We start from the raw sequence: 18250 nt of genomic DNA on the forward strand, positions 1-18250 counted from the left end.
TGCGTGCTTAGTCAGTCGCTCTGTTGTGTCTGCTTGTAACCTGTTTGGGCTGTAGCTTGTCAAGTTTCTCTGTCCATGGAATTTTCCAGGAAAGAAGACTGGAATGAGTTACCATTTCCTTCTCCATGGGATCTTCCCGACCCAGGCATTGAACCCAGGGTCTCCTAAATTGCAGGCGGATTCTTTACTGTCTGAGACACCAGGGAAGCCCAATTATGCTATTGGAGAGTACTAAATCATTTATAATTGACAGTAATTTTCCCAGAAAGCCAGTAATATATAAATTCTTCCATGTGTTTGTAATTTAGTTTAACCTGTGGGAAAAAATGATAGTTGATATCACTGTTGTTTCCCTGGCATTTGGCACACTGCTTAGTGTATAATGAATTCTCAGATTAAATCCTTATTTTTAACCAGTTGGACTGAATATGAGCTTAATTTCTAACTTTACTTTTGAAATGAAATTTATGAAATTATGAAAAGAGTACAAGAAAAACCCATTATTTTCTCAGATTTCAAAGACTGATTTTATGACTGCATAACCTTTCCTAGCAAATGAGTCTCTGTAGGTTATAAATTGGTTTTTTACTATGACTGAGTTTTAGATTATGAGTGATAAGATTACATACTTATTAATTTAAACTTAAGTATATAATTACTGCACACATCTTTAGAATGGTAGAACTAATTAGGCACTGATATATATTCTCTTTCCATTACTGTCTGTTGGGCATTTGGGAAGGGAGTCTTTTGAAGAGCATTAGTAACATATTAAAGGTAAGGTGAAAAACTTAGATATTGTTGGAAAATTCTGATTTTAAACTTTGATAGCTTCTGTTGTTATATCCAAAATGTCCTCCTTGGACTCTTAACAATCACTCCAGTAATCTTTTGCTTTGGTTTGGGTAATTGCAGCTTCCCTCTCCAGAATTAGCTAAAGCTTCTAGGCCCTAGTATTGAATTTACTTTCCTCAGGTAACTGTACACTGTCTTGTTGCTTCTCTAATGCCTTTAAACAATAGTAAATAAATACTAATTTGTCTGCGTTTTCTAGTTGAGTAGAAGCAATACAGATTACCTAGTCCACCACTTTTGGAAATAAAAGTTCCTACTTTTTGATAGTAGCTTCCATCGAGCCTAAAAGGGACTGACTTCCATCATTTTCAATAGGCATATATTGTTACCATAAATATAAATCTCAAAGCAATTAAAAAAAAACAGTAAGTAGATACTGCTTCATAAAACTGAGGCTAGCAGTGACCTCTGGATTAAAAATGAGTCATTAAATGTATAATTATCAGCTGATGTTTTTCATTATCACCTGCTTTTGTGTTGAAGTATTACTAGGAAAAGGAGTAAAAAAATTAGGTACTGTCTAGCTCATCTGCAAAATCAAACCCAATGTTGTGAGTTTTATCTTACACAGCTCCCTAGACCACATTGTCTATCCATTTCCTAATCCTGATTACTTTCTTCCCCTGTGTTCTCAGTTGCTTCGTTCCCTAGCATTGTAAATGATTCAAGCAATTGAGGAAGATTGTATTTTCTTTGTTAGATTGTTCTATAGTCTTTTAGGACTTCAGTGTCAGACACTTTTTCTTTGTGTTCTGTCAGAAGTCCCTTGCCCAATTTCATCGTATTACATTAAATTACTCAGTTTAATGTAAATTACATTAAATTGTTATCCTGAACAATTTGATTCTGTTCATGGTATTGACATCCTTTAAATAGTTTAATTTCTCCCCTTCTCCATCCCCCTCTCCTCTCCTTCTCTTTGTTTAACAGTTTTTTGGTTTCATGTTTATATTACTAGTTGCTGATACTTTATACCATACATATACTACTGTTAATGGAAAAGACCTTTAACTAGGCAGCAGAATGTCAGGAGTTGGCAGTATTTTCACACCTGTGCCCAGAACACCGTTCTTGGATAACAGTGCTAATATATCAGTTTGGTACTGTCTACCAAGTAGGTACTAACTGTTAACAGTATTACAATGATGTTTTTAACATCTATTGAAACTTTTTCATTTTTCTTTTTAAATGTTTCCCTCATATTTAATTTATATAGAATGCACTTACTAAGCAGTTCTTCCTTAACCGTCTGCTGACGGCCTTTCATAATTTAGCAAGTTTTTTTGTGAAGGTTCATATTTATAGAGTATATTTTGATAACAGGTTTTTTTTTTTTCTTTTCTTCCTCTCTGTGGTTTAGTTAAAAGTATGAAAAAATAAATCAGGGTGCTGGCATTTGGGGTAATTTCAACAGTTTATACCTTTAGTTTTGCAGTTTTTCCTTTTATATGCAGGAAGAATATAAATAATTGGTTATATTATGTATTATTATTAATTTCACAAAATTGTTTACTTACAATTGCTTCTGCTTCTCTTAAATATATTTTAAAAATGCGTTATTTCTTTGATTTCAATGTCTAGATCTTTTGGTGAATTTTCTCTGGCTTCTTATTCATTTTCTTTAATTTTTTCAAATAGTATATTATTGTTGAAATAGTGTAGTTTAATGATTAAGAGCATGGTCTTTAAGATTATCTGGTTAAAGACTGCATTTACCTCAGTTTTCTCGCGTGTAAGATGAAAATGACTGTAGTATTTCTTCCACACATTATTATGAAATAGTGTCAAATGACACTATATATAAAGAATTATATATATTAATTCATGTAAAGTGCTTAGAATAGTGCTTAGTGCATGGTAAGCCCTCAACTACTTATTGTTATAATCATTATTATGTAAGTTGAATTTTGGTTTTGTAGAACTATATAGAGAATTACTTTTTTTCTTATAAATATTTGGCTTACCTATGGTTTTTGTTTATATTGATATACTATTGGTACTATTGGTTCACTATTTGGATTTTGTAGAAGCTTTGTATGAGAATGCAGTTTCTGTTCTGGGAATGTTTTCCCTCTGAGACTTCTCCTATTTTCCATTGTAGGAGTGTAGTTTCTGCGAAGACCCTCGTTTTGCTCGAACTGGAGTTTGCATTAGCTGTGATGCAGGGATGTGCAGAGCCTATTTCCATGTGACCTGTGCTCAGAAGGAAGGTCTGCTTTCAGAGGCAGCAGCAGAAGAGGTAGGTTTATTTAAATCCATGGTTGGTGAATATGTTCATAAGACTTACATGACTCCATTATATTCTCCAACAGGTGTGCATTTTAAAGTAAATTTGTGAGTTTATTCTTTAAGTATTTGCCTAGATCACTGGTCTAAAACTTTGAATAAACAATATATGTGAATTTTTTTAGTCTTAAATCTAACCATACATTTCGAAAACATGTTACAAATTTTATAATGAAATCTGACAGATGAAATGAAACATAATTCAAGGTGTTTTAAAGCATTATAATGTCTGCATATCTTATATAAGAATCTAAAATTATATTTTAGTAATAACCTTGCTCTGTTTCTCTTTAAATAAAATCATTACCCTGTCTTCAGTACCTGCATTTCTATTTCTTTACAATTATTTCTAATTCTAAAATTTTCATACTAGAAATTTAAGCAATCAGTTGTTTTCAAAGTATGTTTTTGGGACTCTTCAATATTCTCTCAAGATCTGTGAGGTTAAAACTGTCTTCATAACAGTATGAAAATAATACATACCTTTTTTGCTCTTAATTTTCTCACAAGTAATAGTGGAAATTTCCAGAGATTATATAGCATGTAACAATATAAGCATTTGAATGTGGAAGCAGTTTTGAAAATCCAGCTGTCTTCTTTTAATCTAGATATTAAGAGACTTGCAAAAATGTAACACAGTGTCACTCTTCTCACTAAAAATTTTTATGTATGTAAATCTTAGTATTTTTCATTAAATTGTTATTTTTATTAACGTGTAGTGGGCTTATTGTTATTTTAAAATAAATGAATATTTTGAAAATTTCTCAATTTTAAATTCTAATATGTTAACTAACTTACATAAACTCTTTGCAGGTCTTCAAAACCGTTTACTACTATAAGGGATCCTGAGACCAAGTTTTGTTTTCTTTTTTTTTTTTTTAAGCTTTTTATATAAGTAGGTAATTGAGTGTTCTATAATTCTTACTTTATATTTGGAATGGATTTATGGGTATATCTAAGCCTCTGTTGTTATGCTACTTTACTGGGTAAATTTTCAGTGTCATGTAAAAATACATTTTTATGTTGAGCTTTCATCTTAATCCATTTTATTTCATAGGCAAGAAACAAGTAAAAAAGATAATCTCATGAGGAAAATTTTTTGAGCCAATTTTAAGGGACATATTTTACCAATAAATTGATCCTATTGGGATTATAATTTGGGCACATGTATCTGTTTTTGTGCCAGTCTCTGATTATGATGAGTTGTAATTTGATTAATTGAAGAAGCATACTAAAGGGACATTACATTTTCATAGCTATTTGGTAGACCTATATAGAGGAGCAGTTGTATAATGGGGTCATGTAGATTACTCACTGGTCATAGCAAACACCCTCCTCCAATGACACAAGAGATGACTCTACACATGGACATCATCAAATGGCCAGAACCGAAATCAGATTGATTATATTCATTGCACGCAAAGATGGAGAAGCTCTATGCAGTCAGCAAAAACAAGACTGGGAGCTGACAGTGGCACAGATCATGAACTCTTTATTGCAAAATTCAGACTAAAATTGAGCAAAGTGGGGAAAACCACTAGGCAATTCAGATATGACCTTTAGGTCAAATCCCTTATTATACAATGGAAGTGACAAATAGATTCAAGGGATTAGATATGATAGACAGATCTAATCTGGAAAGCTATGGACAAAGAATCATGACATTGTACAGGAGGTAGTGATCAAAACTATCCCCGAGAAAGAGAAATGCAGAAAGGCAAAATGGTTGTCTGAGGAGGCCTACCTGAGAAAAGAAGAGAAGCAAAAGGCAAGGGTGAAAAGGAAAGATATATCCATCTGAATGAAGAGTTCCAAAGAATAGCAAGGAGAGATAAGAAAGCCTTCCTCAGTGATCAATGCAAAGAAATAGATGAAAATAACAGAATGGGAAAAACTAGAGATCGCTTCAAGAAAACTAGAGGAACCAAGGGAACATTTCTTCCAAAGATGGATACAATAAAGGACAGAAATGGTATGGACCTAGCAAAGATAGCAAAAGATAGAGGTGGCAAAAGTACACAGAAAAACTATACAAAAAAGATCTTCATGATACAGATAACTACAGTGGTGTGATCACTCACCTAGAACCAGATATCTTGGAGTGTGAAGACAAGTGGGCCTTAGGAAGCATCACTACGACCAAAGCTAGTGGAGGTGATGGAATTCCAGTTGAGCTCTTTCAAATCCTAAAAGATGATGGTATGAAAGTGCTGCATTCAGTATGCCAGCAAATTTGGAAAACTCAGCAGTAGCCACAGGACTGGAAAAGGTCAGTTTTCATTCCAGTCCTAAAGAAGGGCAATGCCACAGAATCTTCAAACTACTACACAATTGCAGTCATTTCACATGCTAGCAAAAGAATTCTCAAAATTCTCCAAGCCAAGCTTCAGCAGTACGTGAACTGAGAACTTCCAGATGTTTAAGCTGGATTTAGAAAAGGCAGAGGAACCAGAAATCCAATTGCCAACATCTGTTTGATCATAGAAAAAGCAAGAGAATTCCAGAAAAACATCTACTTCTGCTTCATTGACTACCCCAAAGTCTTTGACAGTGTGGAAAATACTTCAAGAGGTGGGAATACCAGACCACTTACCTGCCTTCTGCAAAACCTGTATGCAGGTCAAGAAGCAACAGTTAGAATCGGACATGGAACAACAGACTGGTTGAAAATTGGGAAAGGAGTATGTCAAATCTGTATAGTGTCACCCTGCTTATTTAACTTATATGCAGATTACATCATGCAAAATGCCGGGCTGGCTGAAGCATAAGCTGGAATCAGGAATGCCGTGAGAAATATCAATAACCTCAGATACGCAGATTGTATTACCCTTATGGCAGAAAGTGAAGAGGAACTAAAGAGCCTCTTGATGAAAGTGAAAGAGGAGAGTGAAAAAGCTTGCCTAAAACTCAACATTCAAAAAACGAAGATCATGGCATCCCGTCCCATCACTATATGATGAATAGTTGGGGAAACAGTGGAAACAGTGACAGACTTTATTTTCTTGGTCTCCAAAATCACTGCAATGGTAACTGCAGCCATGAAATTAAAAGATGCCTGGTCCTTGGAAGAAAAGCTATAACCAACCTAGACAGCTTATTAAAAAGCAGAGACATTACTTTGCCGACAAGGCAAAGCTATGGTTTTTCAAGTGGTCATGTATGGATTTGAGAGTTGGACCATAAAGAAAGGTGAGCACCAAAAAATTGATGCTTTTGAACTGTGGTGTTGGAGGAGATTCTTGAGAGTCCCTTGGACTGCAAGATCAAACCAGTCAATCCTAAAGGAAATCAGGCCTAAATATTCATTGGAAGGACTGATGCTAAAGCTGAAGCACCAATACTTTGGCCACCTGATGTGAAGAGCCCACTCATTAGAAAAACTGTGATGCTGGGAAAGATCAAGGGCAGGAGGAGAAGGGAATGACAAAAGACGAAATGGTTGGATGGCATCACTGACTCAATGGACATGAGTTTGAGCAAGCGCTGGGACATGGTTGTGGACAGGGAAGCCTGGCGTGTTACAGGCCATGGGGTCACAAAGAGTTGGACATGAATGAGAGACTGAACAACAACAAATTACTCAAGATGGTTGCCAGAAATCCAGAGATAAAAGAAGTAAGACTCAGCAGATCAGATAAATCTCGGTGACTATCTGGATCAGAGAATCTGTAGGTTAAGGTTATGACTTGACTTCTGGAAACTTTGAACTTTGTAGCCAGGATGATTTTTTTGTAGCCATTTGTTTTAGAACTTGTTGAGAGGACTTTGCCTTTTATACTGTGGTAGTTTGGGTCTCTTTGTATAGTGCCATCCATCATTATTTTTGGTAGACAGTTGCTAAGAGTTGGACAGGGTTGAGCAACTTCACTTTCACTTTCACTTTCATGCATTGGAGAAGGAAATGGCAACCCACTCCAGTGTTCTTGCCTGGAGAATCCCAGGGATCGGGGAGCCTGCTGGGCTGTTGTCTATGGGGTTGCACAGAGTTGGACACGACTGAAGCGACTTAGCAGCAGCAGAAACAGTAGCCATTTAATTAATGAAAACGTGTGAAGCAGCCATGTATGGGACGAGGGCTGTAATGGGGTCCATAGTGATTTAGAGATTGCATCTCCACATCTAAAGGCATTCAAATTAAAACAAACAAAATACAGTATTACACTGAATAAATAATTTACAGTTTGTGGTCTGAATATCTATATATCTGTGAGCTAATCTGGGGAAATTTACAGGGAAAGTTAGATAAATCACGATGTGGAAACTGGGCCTGAAGTTTTTTCCTTGCCTTGCTCCCTCCTTTGATTGATTAGGTAGGAATTCTGGATTTTGGAATAATGAAGTGGGATTTTTCTCTCCCCATCTTGTTAAATGAACTCTTTTTGGGAAAATGATTTAAAGCATATTTGCATGTATTTGTGGTTTCTTCTTGTAAACAGTTATATAGTTGAAAAATAGGGTTTTAAAATACAAGACTTGGCTTGAATCAATATCAATGAAGTTTGCTCTTGTCAGTAAACATCTTGTTAAAATGAACTTCTTGGCTACTTCTGGTTGTACTTCTGTAGATTAAGATTTATGTAATGCATATTTGGTGAAAAAATAAATTTTAAATCAGAATAGATCTGCTGTTTGTGGATATGCCTTATCTTCTGTTTCAGTTTTATGACATTAGAGAGAGCACCTTTTTTTGTCTTTTTTAAAGACTGTTCTATTAAGTTGGATTTCTTACTTCTTAATACTATTTTATATAGGCAGTCAAAGAAAGGTTGAAAGAGAGAGTGAGTACTTTGGTTTCATCCAGTGACATCATACACCCTAGCATACTTTTTACATCTTTTTATAGCCATCTGCCTTAGTACTTTATCCTATTAGTGAGATCTATTCTATTGCTTTTGACCCATTTTGTGAAAATTCTCGATTATTTGGAATATTTATGTAATTTATGTTATGACCCTGGTGGCTCAGACGGTAAAGCACCTGCCTACAATGAGGGACACCCAGGTTTAATCCCTGGGTCAGGAAGATCCCCTGGAGAAGGAAATGGCAACCCACTCCAGTACTCTTGCCTGGAAAATCCCATGGATGGAGGAGCCTGGTAGGCTACAGTCAGTCCATGGGGTTGCAAAGAGTCAGACACAACTGAGCGACTTCACTTCATGACAAAATATATCTTATTGTTAGAAGCAAAGTATAAAACAGGCCCAGTTACGCTCATTGCAACTTATGTTTCACATCATATAGTTAGCCTTAAGATTCCTTATCTTTCACTTCAACCATATGGTAGTTTCTTCTATGATAAAGTATGATTTTGGTACTGTGAACATTGTTATAATCTGTTACCATGTAAAATATTCTCTTTGAAATAATGTGAAATTAGGTATCAATTTATTTCCTACAACCTTTGATTTAATGGATTGAAATCATTCATGGATTAAATTTCAATTGGATTAAATTAGATATTTGGCACTGAACTGATGCCTTAATATTGTTAGAAGAACCAGGATTGGTAAGAATGGCTCTTGTTGGATCAAAATATTTTTAAATTAATTAATGAAGAAGTTACATCCCTTAAAAGTAGATATTTTGTATGAGATCTTCAGTAATATTTTTATATGGCTGTTTTAGGCATTATTTTTAATAATTATTCTGGGTGAATTCTGACAGTTACTCAGATCACTTTCTCTCACACTCCGTATCTAATCCATTAGCATATCCTGTCTTCAAAGTATATCTAGTACATGTTCAATGTCTTCTTGCTAAGTTCATTGCTGTGCCCTAGTCCAAGTCTTCTTTTGTCACCTGGATTAATATAATAACCTCCCAGCTCTTTCTAGCCTTGTCTTGCTAGAGTAGAGGGTGGCAATTTGTTTTACTATAAAGAGCCAGATAGTAAATATTTTAGGCTTTGTGGGCCTATGGCTTGTGTGTAACTATTTAACTTTGCCACTGATTGTGAAAGTCCATAGACAATATATAAACAAATGAACATGGCTGTGTTCAAATAAAACCGTATTTCCAAAAACAGGCAGTGCCAGATTTGGCTTTTAGGTCATACTTTGGTGTCAAGCCTTTTCATAGAAAACAGAGGACATTTTCAGTTGTAGCTAGTATTGTCCCATTAAAATCTAAGTTGGATCTGGTCACTCCTTTGCTCAAAACCCTTCAATGGCTTTCCATCTGATTCAAACTAGAGGCCAGTGTCTCTGCTGATCCATAAGGGTCTGTGTGATCTGGCTTCACATTACCTCTCTGAGTTTATCATTTTCCCTCATTCAGCTTCATTGGCTCACTTGTTGCTCCTTGAGTGATTGGCCAGGTGAGCTCCTGCTCTGGGCCTCTGTATTTGTTTCCTTGCCTGGGCTGCCTTTCCCCTATATGGCTCATTCCCTCACTTCTTTTCAGGTCCTCATTCTATATCTGCTACTCACTGTGGCTTTTCTTGGTCACCCTGTCTAAAGTTGCAATCCTCCCGCTCCCATAACAGTTTCTATTCTCTTTTCTGCTGCTTTCTTCCCCTTTTAACTAACCTAACCACTGTCCAATATAGCTTTAATAGTTTTCTGGTAGTGTCTTTAGGAATTCCTAGGTATAGCACCAATATCATATGCAAACAGTGACAGTTTTACTTCTTTTCCAATTTGAATTCCTTTTCTTTTTCTTCTGTGATTGCTGTGTTGAAGACTTCCAAAATAACTATATTGGATAAAAGTGGTGCAAGTTGGCATCCTCATCTTGTTCCTGATCTTATAGGAAATGCTTTCAGCTTTTCACCCTTGATTATGATGTTAACTGCGGATTTATCGTAAATGGCCTTTTTTTATGTTGAGGAATGTTCCTTCTATGTCCACTTTCTGAGAAGAAATCATAAATAGATGTTGAATTATGTCAGATGGTTTTTCTGCATCTATAAAGATGATCATATGGTTTTTATTTTTCAGTTTGTTATTATGGTATATCACACTGATTGGCTTATAGATACTGAAAAATCTTTGCATCCTTGGAATAAGTCCCACTTGATCATGGTGTGTGATAATATGTATGATTCTTTTTATTTTGTTTACTGTCTATCACTTTCATTAGGACATAGATTCATGAGGACAGGGGTTTTTTGTTATTATTTTTCACTGTGTTCTCAATGATTAGAATACAGATTGAGGGGCCAATCCCTTCTATCATTCACCTTGTATGGGATCAGCTGTTTAGCATTTAAGGTCTTTTTTTTTTTTTTTTTTAAGATTTCATTGAGAAAAGAGTTCTAGAGTAAAATTAGTTTTCACACCATCATTTTGTGTGTAGTGAATTGCAATTTGATTTCCTATTTATCCTTCTTTTGATTTCCTATTTATCTACAGGCATTGTCTGAGGATATTTCCCTGGTACCTTTTCTTATATTAGAATAACTTGATTCATACATGTGTCTCTTTGTCTCTTTGGTTTGCATAAGTTGCTCACTCTTCCTCCAGCTTGGTTACCTGTTAGCAGAGAGGTCACTTTCACTTTGGTACTTCTCTAAGAATCCTATTTAACTTTTTTTTGAAGTATGACTGTAAGAAATATAATTTACTTGGAATTTACACAGATTATCAACTGCTCCAAACATTTACATGAGCCATATTATTAGATGTTTATGTTCTTGGGTAAAATTATTTTGATTCTTAACTATTATTCATTTAGTTGATGTGTACTTTTTATGCTTTTGTTGTTGAAAGCCTTATTGATTTTTTTCTTTTGTTTAAACTGAGAATGTTGATGAGTCTGTTTCTCAGTACATTATGTAGTGTTCTTTCTCTCAATTCTTAATAGTAGGTGTAGCTGTGTATTTGCTTATTAACTGGTTTCTGATATTGTGAATTATGTTACTGATTGCAATAACTTCTTTATTTTTCTGGAAATTTCAGAGCCACATGTGGAGTCTACTACCAGTGTGCATGTGACTCTTATGATAAGTGTTTTGGTTGTTCATCTTTTTGATGTTGTACCTTATCTAGGCTTTTGGAAGCAAGTAATGGAATGCTTAACTGTGGTAGCCATATGTTAACTATCTCATGACAGGAGACCATAAACAATAGTAGTTCTGGGGTTGTTTCAGAAGCTCAATGATTAAGTCTTATTTTATTCTTCTATTCTACCAACATCAATATGCTTTTCTTTTTGGTTCCTAACCTTATTGTCTCATGGTCTCAGTATTGCTGGGGTAGCTCTAAATAAGCACTGTGTTCTTTCATTATATAATTCGAAACAGAGGAGGAGGACAGAGGGTTCTCTTATCATTAGGACTGAAAAATTTTCTCATATATTCACTCCAGTAGATTGTCCCATTATCTCATGTGTCAAAATAGTCATTATGGCTATCATTAGCAGTGCAATAAGATGAATTGGTGAAACCTGACATTTTCAGTTTCTGTCAGAGAAAATGAATTTTACAAAAAAGGAATATGTTGGAAGGGAATGGCTGGGGGAGTCAGCAGCTAACAAACAGTTTGCTACAACCAGCCTAAGAAGTTGGCAGTTAATTTCCTTTCACTGTAGCTCATCCATATACTTAGATCAAATGAAGTAGCGTTTTTATCATGTATTAAAAGAAGGAAAAGAAGAATCAGGTATTTTGAATAAAAGAAAGAAATAAATGAAAATGTCACCGTTTCCATTTTTCTCTTCCTTGCTTCACAGTAGAATTCTGATGTTCTGGCCTTTCTTTTCCCTAGGTTTGATCTGTTACCTGATCTTTGCCTTTTAAGAGTGTCATCCCCTTTCCTTCCAGCCTCTCTCATCACAGTGGGATTGGCTTCTCAGTAGTCCTTCCTTTTCAAGACTTTTTTTCTCATTGTTTTATTTTGACGTTAATATTGGCTTTAGTTTTATAATCTTACACAGAGTACTTTGAGAAATATTCTGTATGTCTGGGCTTCATCTTATTTTTTCCTATTTCATTGTTCCCTTCGTTTCATTATTCACTCTCACCTTCTAAACACACACACGACAGTCCTTACTTAGTTTTTAAAAGTAATAATTAAAGCTTAATTAAATTATTCTATGCTTTGCATATTTTAATAAGCCACCTCAAATCTTTTTTGAATAATATAAGTAAGAAATAACCTATAGAATAAAAACACACCAATTGTGTTTTTAATAGTTTATATCATTATTTTTCAGTTAACTTTGTGAGTTTTGTGTCATTGTCTAAATTTGATGTCTACCATAAGACTATACTTTTATCTGCTTATAAACTGCAATTAAAAATAATGAATTTGGAATGGTATGACTATGTGTAAGGAAATAATAAAATATAATAAATGCAAATGGATAATTCCTAAGTATGTGCAGAGCTGATTATTAGGACTTTATTGCATAAGTTGAACTTTAGGCTGCAGAATAAATTAACATAGGATTTCTTTTTGTTTTAACAGATGTGGTTAAAAAATGAAAAGTAGAATTGAATACTTTAAAGTGTTATATAATCATTAAATCATCTGTATTTTCCTGCAAGGAAAAATATTAATGTCAGATTTTAATGAGCTTAATATAAATAGTTAATACCTAATGTTTTGTAGAATCTGATGCCAAAGGATAATTTGTCTTTCATAAAGTATTATTTTTCTGTTAGCTAGATTAGTATTAATTTTTTATATAAAAGATATAAATAAGGATAGTATTTTAATGATGGGTAAAGAAACTGCTTTATTTTTTTTAATAAATATCATTTACATAAAATTCTTAATATAAATTTAGATTTAGTTCACTTTCATTTTAAACCACCATATTTTGCATATAATATGTATGAATTTTAAGAAGTGATAAAATACTTAAGTCATAAAAGTGAAAAATGAACAAGTGATAAATGCTAAAAATAGGAAAAAATAGACCTTTAAAAATGAGATCAAATTGAATACAGATCCTTAGCTAGAATAGGGAGAAGGCAATGGCTCCCCACTCCAGTACTCTTGCCTGGAAAATCCCATGGACGGAGCAGCCTGGTAGGCTGCAGTCCGTGGGGTCGAGAAGAGTCGGACATGACTGAGCAACTTCACTTTCACTTTTCACTTGCATGCGTTGGAGAAGGAAATGGCAACCCGCTCCAGTGTTCTTGCCTGGAGAATCCCAGGGACGGGGGAGCCTGGTGGGCTGCCATCTCTGGGGTTGCACAGAGTCGGAGACAACTGAAGCGACTTAGCAGCAACAGCAACAGCTAGAATAAGATCTCAATAAAATTAAGTGGGTTACTTTTAGTTTTTATAGGAAAGGGTACTAAACAGCTGTATGTATGGTTTTGTTTATGGTTCAGAAAATATGTACATTGTCAAATTTTTCTTTTTTGGTATCTAGACACTAGTCATTTGTGCATTAGTGTAGTGTTAGTCACTCAATTGTGTCCAGCTCTTTGCATCCCCATGGACCATAGCCCACCAGTCTCCTCCGTCTATGGAATTCTTCAGGCAAGAACACTGCAGTGGGTTACCATTTCCTTCTCAAGCATTTGGGCATTGAATGTGCATGAAAATTTTTCATCTGTAAAAGGTTCTAGAAATTTCAAGTACTAGATTCAAGAAATTAAGAAATCTTGCTTAGATTTATTGTTTTTATCCTTTGGTCTTCATCTTTGGGAGTTTTAGACTTGAGTACAAGACTCCTTAAAAAGTAAACTAAAACTGTATGTTAAATAGTTAATCATGTAGTGTTTGCAAAGGCATCACTGTTGAGGGCTGAATTATATAACTCAACAAGCATTTGTGGAATGTGACTATCAGGAGTAAGTCCTTATTGAGTTCATGTTCTAAAACTGAGTTGTTTTGTTAAGGTGTGACCTAAACTTTTGTTTACAAACAGTGAAATTTATATTCAAACATAACTTCATAGTACTCAGTTAACATCAGTCAGTCATGATTGAGGGCCTGTGCATATGTGCAAGACACTGTAAACTCCAGGTTTGGGGGTGGAGGAGTTTGTCAGGGAGCATAAAAATAGCTTTAAGTCACGTAGATGGGGTTAGATAGTAAACACAATGAAACATTAAAGAGTCAAGACAACATTAAAAGATGTCACAGGTGCCTCTGATGGACAAGAAGTGCTGTAAATACAGAAATAAGATTCCCTAAAAGAATCAGAAACTTCAGTGGACCTTCTTGGCCTATCTGTCTCTTACCTTTGAACTACTTAAGGATTACAGATTAATGCTTTTTGCTGTCATCCATTCAGCATATTTATTCAACAGATATATTGAGCTACTGTGGATTAGGCTTTGCTGTGGAGCCTATGGAGATTAACACTGAACAAAATAAACTGTTGTTAAGGTAGTTTACATTTGAGTGGCAGATTGAGAGAGGACAGATAGTGAAAAAGTTTACCAGAAAATACCAATAATTTTGAGACAAACGAGTAATCACTTCTCTGTCTCCCAGACTTAAGGGTTTATCCTCAATTCACTGCTATATTGTGATAAATATTATGAAGAAATACAAAGCAGGATAAAGTATGTAGGGAGTACGGGAAGTAGGACAGTACTATCTTATATGGGGAGGTCAGAGGTGGGCTCTCTAAGAACGCGACCTTTTGTGGAAAAAGTGTAAGGAAAATGGTAGGGAGCTTATGTTTATTTGAGAGGAGAATGTTACAGCCAGGGGCACAGAATGTAGAGGCTCTGAGGTAAAAGCATGCTTGGTTTGAGGACCAAGAAGAACTGGTATGGCTGATACAGAGGTGGGGGCTGGTGTTTGGTAAGAGGAGAGGAAGGAGGTCATAGAGGCAGCAGGCAGTTACATCATGTAGGGGCTGGAAGAACATGAGGATGACTTTGGATTTACACTCGTGAGTGAGAGGGAAAGCTGTCCAATTTGCATAGAGAGCATGTGAGTCAACTGATGTTTAGAAGGACGACCCTGATGATTGTATTCAGTAAAGATTATAGAGAGGCGGAGGTGAAAGTGGGGAGGAAAAATAGAACGGTTTAGGGTTTTAAGGATAGAGGTAATAAGAAATGATAAATGTTATAGCTATCTGTTGAGAGATTGTGGAGTAAATAGAAAGAGAGAGGAAAAGGGTGATTTCTCTTTAGCCTGAACTTCTAGTTCAGTCGCTCAGTCGTGTCTGACTCTTTGTGACACCAGAGAATGCAGCACGCCACGCTTCCCTGTCCGCCACCAACTCCTGGAGCTTGCTCAAACTCTTGTCCATCGAGTCGGTGATACAATCCAACCATCTTGTCTTCTGTTGTCCCCTTCTCCTGCTTTCAATTTTTCCCAGCATCAGAGTCTTTTCCAATTAGTCAGCTCTTCGCATCAGGTGGCCAAAGTATTGGAGCTTCAGCTTCAGCATCAGTCCTTCCAATGAATAATCAGGACTGGTTTCCTTTAGGTTTGACTGGTTTGATCTCCTTGCTGTCCAAGGGACTCTCAAAAGTCTTTGCCAACACCACAGTTCAAAAGCATCAATTCTTCAGTGCTCAGCTTTCTTTATAGTCCAACTCTCACATCTGTTTATGACTACTGGAAAAACAATAGCTTTGACTAGACGGACCTTTGTCAGTAAAGTACTGTCTCTGCTTTTTAATATGCTATCTAGGTTTGTCATAACTTTTCTTCCAAGGAGCAAGCATCTTTTAATTTCATGGCTGCAGTCACCATCTGCAGTGATTTTGGAGCCCAAGAATGTAAAGTCTGTCACTGTTTCCATTGTTTCTCCAACTGTTTGCCACAAAGTGATGGGACGGAATGCCATGATCTTACTTTTTCAAATGTTGAGTTTTAAGTCAGCTTTTTCACTTTCCTCTTTCACTTTCATCAAGAGGCTTTTGTGGAGCTTCTAGTAGAGTGGAGTTATGGTTTGCTGAGGTAGAAAAGACTGCAGGAAGAGCAGATTTATTGCAGGAGAGAAGGAAATTGAGGACAGTTTTGGACATGTTGAGTTCAAAATGCCTATTAGGCCTGTAAGTGGAGATATCAGGTAGGTAGTTGACTATCAGAATCTGAAGTTTAGGGAAGCAATCAAGGCTAAAGATACAGATTTGGGAGTGTTAGGGTATAGATAGTATTTACGGTGAGATGACTAGGTGAAATTACCTAGAGTATAAGAGGAGAAGGAGATGGGAAGAGTTCTGATGAGAGTCATAGGGCTACCTCGGCATTCAACAGCATTGAAATTTGGGAAAATACGGAGGAATCTACCAAGGAGTCTGAGGCAGAGTCATTAGTGAGGTTAAAAAAAAAAAAAACAACTAAGACAAGTGTTTCAAAGAGAGAGTAAACAAGTTGTGTCAAAGGAATAAGGTTAAGACTGAGAAATGACCATTGGATTTGTCAAAATGAAGGTCAGTTTCACTTGAGAGGAGCTATTAGAGAAGTTGAGAGTAGTTGAAAGTTTAGGAATGGAACAGAATTGAAGACAGCTAATGTGGGCAGGGCTTTAGATTTTTCCTTTTAAGGGGGACTTTGAAGTGAACTACAAATGAGAGCCCAAGGAATGTCTTTTAAGTATTTTTAAAGGATATTACAGTGTTTTTAGTATGCCAGTAGAAAGAAAAAGTGTGCAAGAGGTAGAATTGCTGGAGGGAAGATGGGGTGAATTAAGAGCAACTGAAGGCCAACCTTAGGTAGGAACATTGGGCAGTTTATCTCAAGTAACAGGAGATTAGTCAGAGGATATGTGTAGACATGCAGATAAGTTGAGGTATGCAGTGACCGGAGGTTGTGGAAGTTCTCATTTAATTGCTTTTCTCCTCGCTTCGAAACCTCTCCAGTGAAATAAATAAGGCCATCATTGGCATTAAGAATAGAGAGGAGATACTGAAAGTTTTAGAGATGAAGCTGTTCAGTGATTATCTATAAAAATGGAATGGAAATTAATTTGGGAATATGTTCAGCTGCTCTGATGCAGGTTAAAATAGGGGAAGAGTTGGATTTACCTGTGCTTTAGGTTTGTCAAATGAAGCTAGATGAGGAAGAGAGGAACAAGTGAAGAGAGGACTGCACCTTGCAAACAAGTAATTAATAGATGGGCCTTGAAATAATCAGGTATAGAGGGCAATCATATGCATGGGCTCTGGGGCAGTCAGAGGATAAAAGTCTGTACATTGGAGATCTGAAAAGTATTAAAAACTTAGTTGAGTCTGAAAAGAAGTGAATAGGAAAGATAAAAGATGATGCTCAGAGAATACTTGAGGAATTGTATTATGGAAAGAGTTCAGAATCTAGGTACAGTCATAGGAATTAAATGGCTGAGATGAGGTGGAAAGATGGTGTTGTATCTGAGAGGATAAACATGTTATGCTCCTAACTCATGATGTATTTACACTTTTCTGATTTCAATAAATAATTTTATGCAGATACCAATAAAGCCTCTCTACTTTTCTTAAAAATATTCCATTTTTACAAGTGCCAGTTGGTTCTTACTGTACAAAGATTCCTAATAGTTTCTTTCAGCTTATAGTCGTTTGAACTGTTGAATCAGTATTAGTCAGGGAGCTTTGTTTGGAAAAAATTGTTTTGGTTTTAAGCTTCTAGAATAAATCATGAAATTCAGAGGTCCACAAGCTAAATGTGACCTGTAGATACATTTTGTTTGATAAGAATAGTGCAATAATAAAAAAAATTAAAAAAAAAAAAGAATAGTGCAATGAAAAGATAACTTGAGTTGATGTTGTATTCCAGTTTGTCACAGTTCCCCACCATTTACCCCACATTCCGCTTTTCCCCCTTCTTCCACCATTATTTTTGTCTTATAATTTCCTAGCCTCTTTACATCCTTTTACTCATTTATGTTTACTGGAACTGTTTCTCAAGGCATTCACATTTAGAACTCTTTGCCTTAGACCTACTGAGACACATCTCCCGAGTTGGGCTTTTGTCGTTTCTATTTGGAAATGTCCTTAAGTAAATCTGATGACAATGGTTGAAAAAGACAGCTTTTACTTACTAGCAGTGGATCTTGGGTCGGCAACTTAGCCTCTCTCTTTTTCAGTTTTCTGTCCGTAAAGTTGATATTAAAATAATAGTACTCACCTCATGTGGTAGTGATAAGAGATAAATGAGATAGTCTGAAAACAGGCACTATGCCTGGTACATGGTAAATATTTAGAAAGTTTTTTTCCCTTTTATTTTCTACTGGGAATAGGATCTTG

The 18250-nt window shown here is 35.7% G+C and overlaps 1 protein-coding gene across 16 annotated transcripts in view; it reads left to right on the plus strand.

Moving 5' to 3' along the window:
* Nucleotides 1–18250, plus strand: part of PHF14 (PHD finger protein 14) — a 194940-nt gene that overhangs the window by 36533 nt on the left and 140157 nt on the right. For all 16 annotated transcript variants that reach the window (XR_009600334.1, XR_006059599.2, XR_006059600.2 and 13 more), the window contains exon 7: nucleotides 2957–3094. Coding sequence is in view for 10 of the 16 variants with exons in the window: in XM_042248412.2 (XP_042104346.1) it covers nucleotides 2957–3094 (138 nt within the window). In the remaining 6 variants the exon portion in view is untranslated. The remainder of the gene's footprint in view (nucleotides 1–2956; nucleotides 3095–18250) is intronic.

The sequence above is a fragment of the Ovis aries genome, chromosome 4, assembly GCF_016772045.2.
Source record: "Ovis aries strain OAR_USU_Benz2616 breed Rambouillet chromosome 4, ARS-UI_Ramb_v3.0, whole genome shotgun sequence".
Taxonomy (NCBI): domain Eukaryota; kingdom Metazoa; phylum Chordata; class Mammalia; order Artiodactyla; family Bovidae; genus Ovis; species Ovis aries.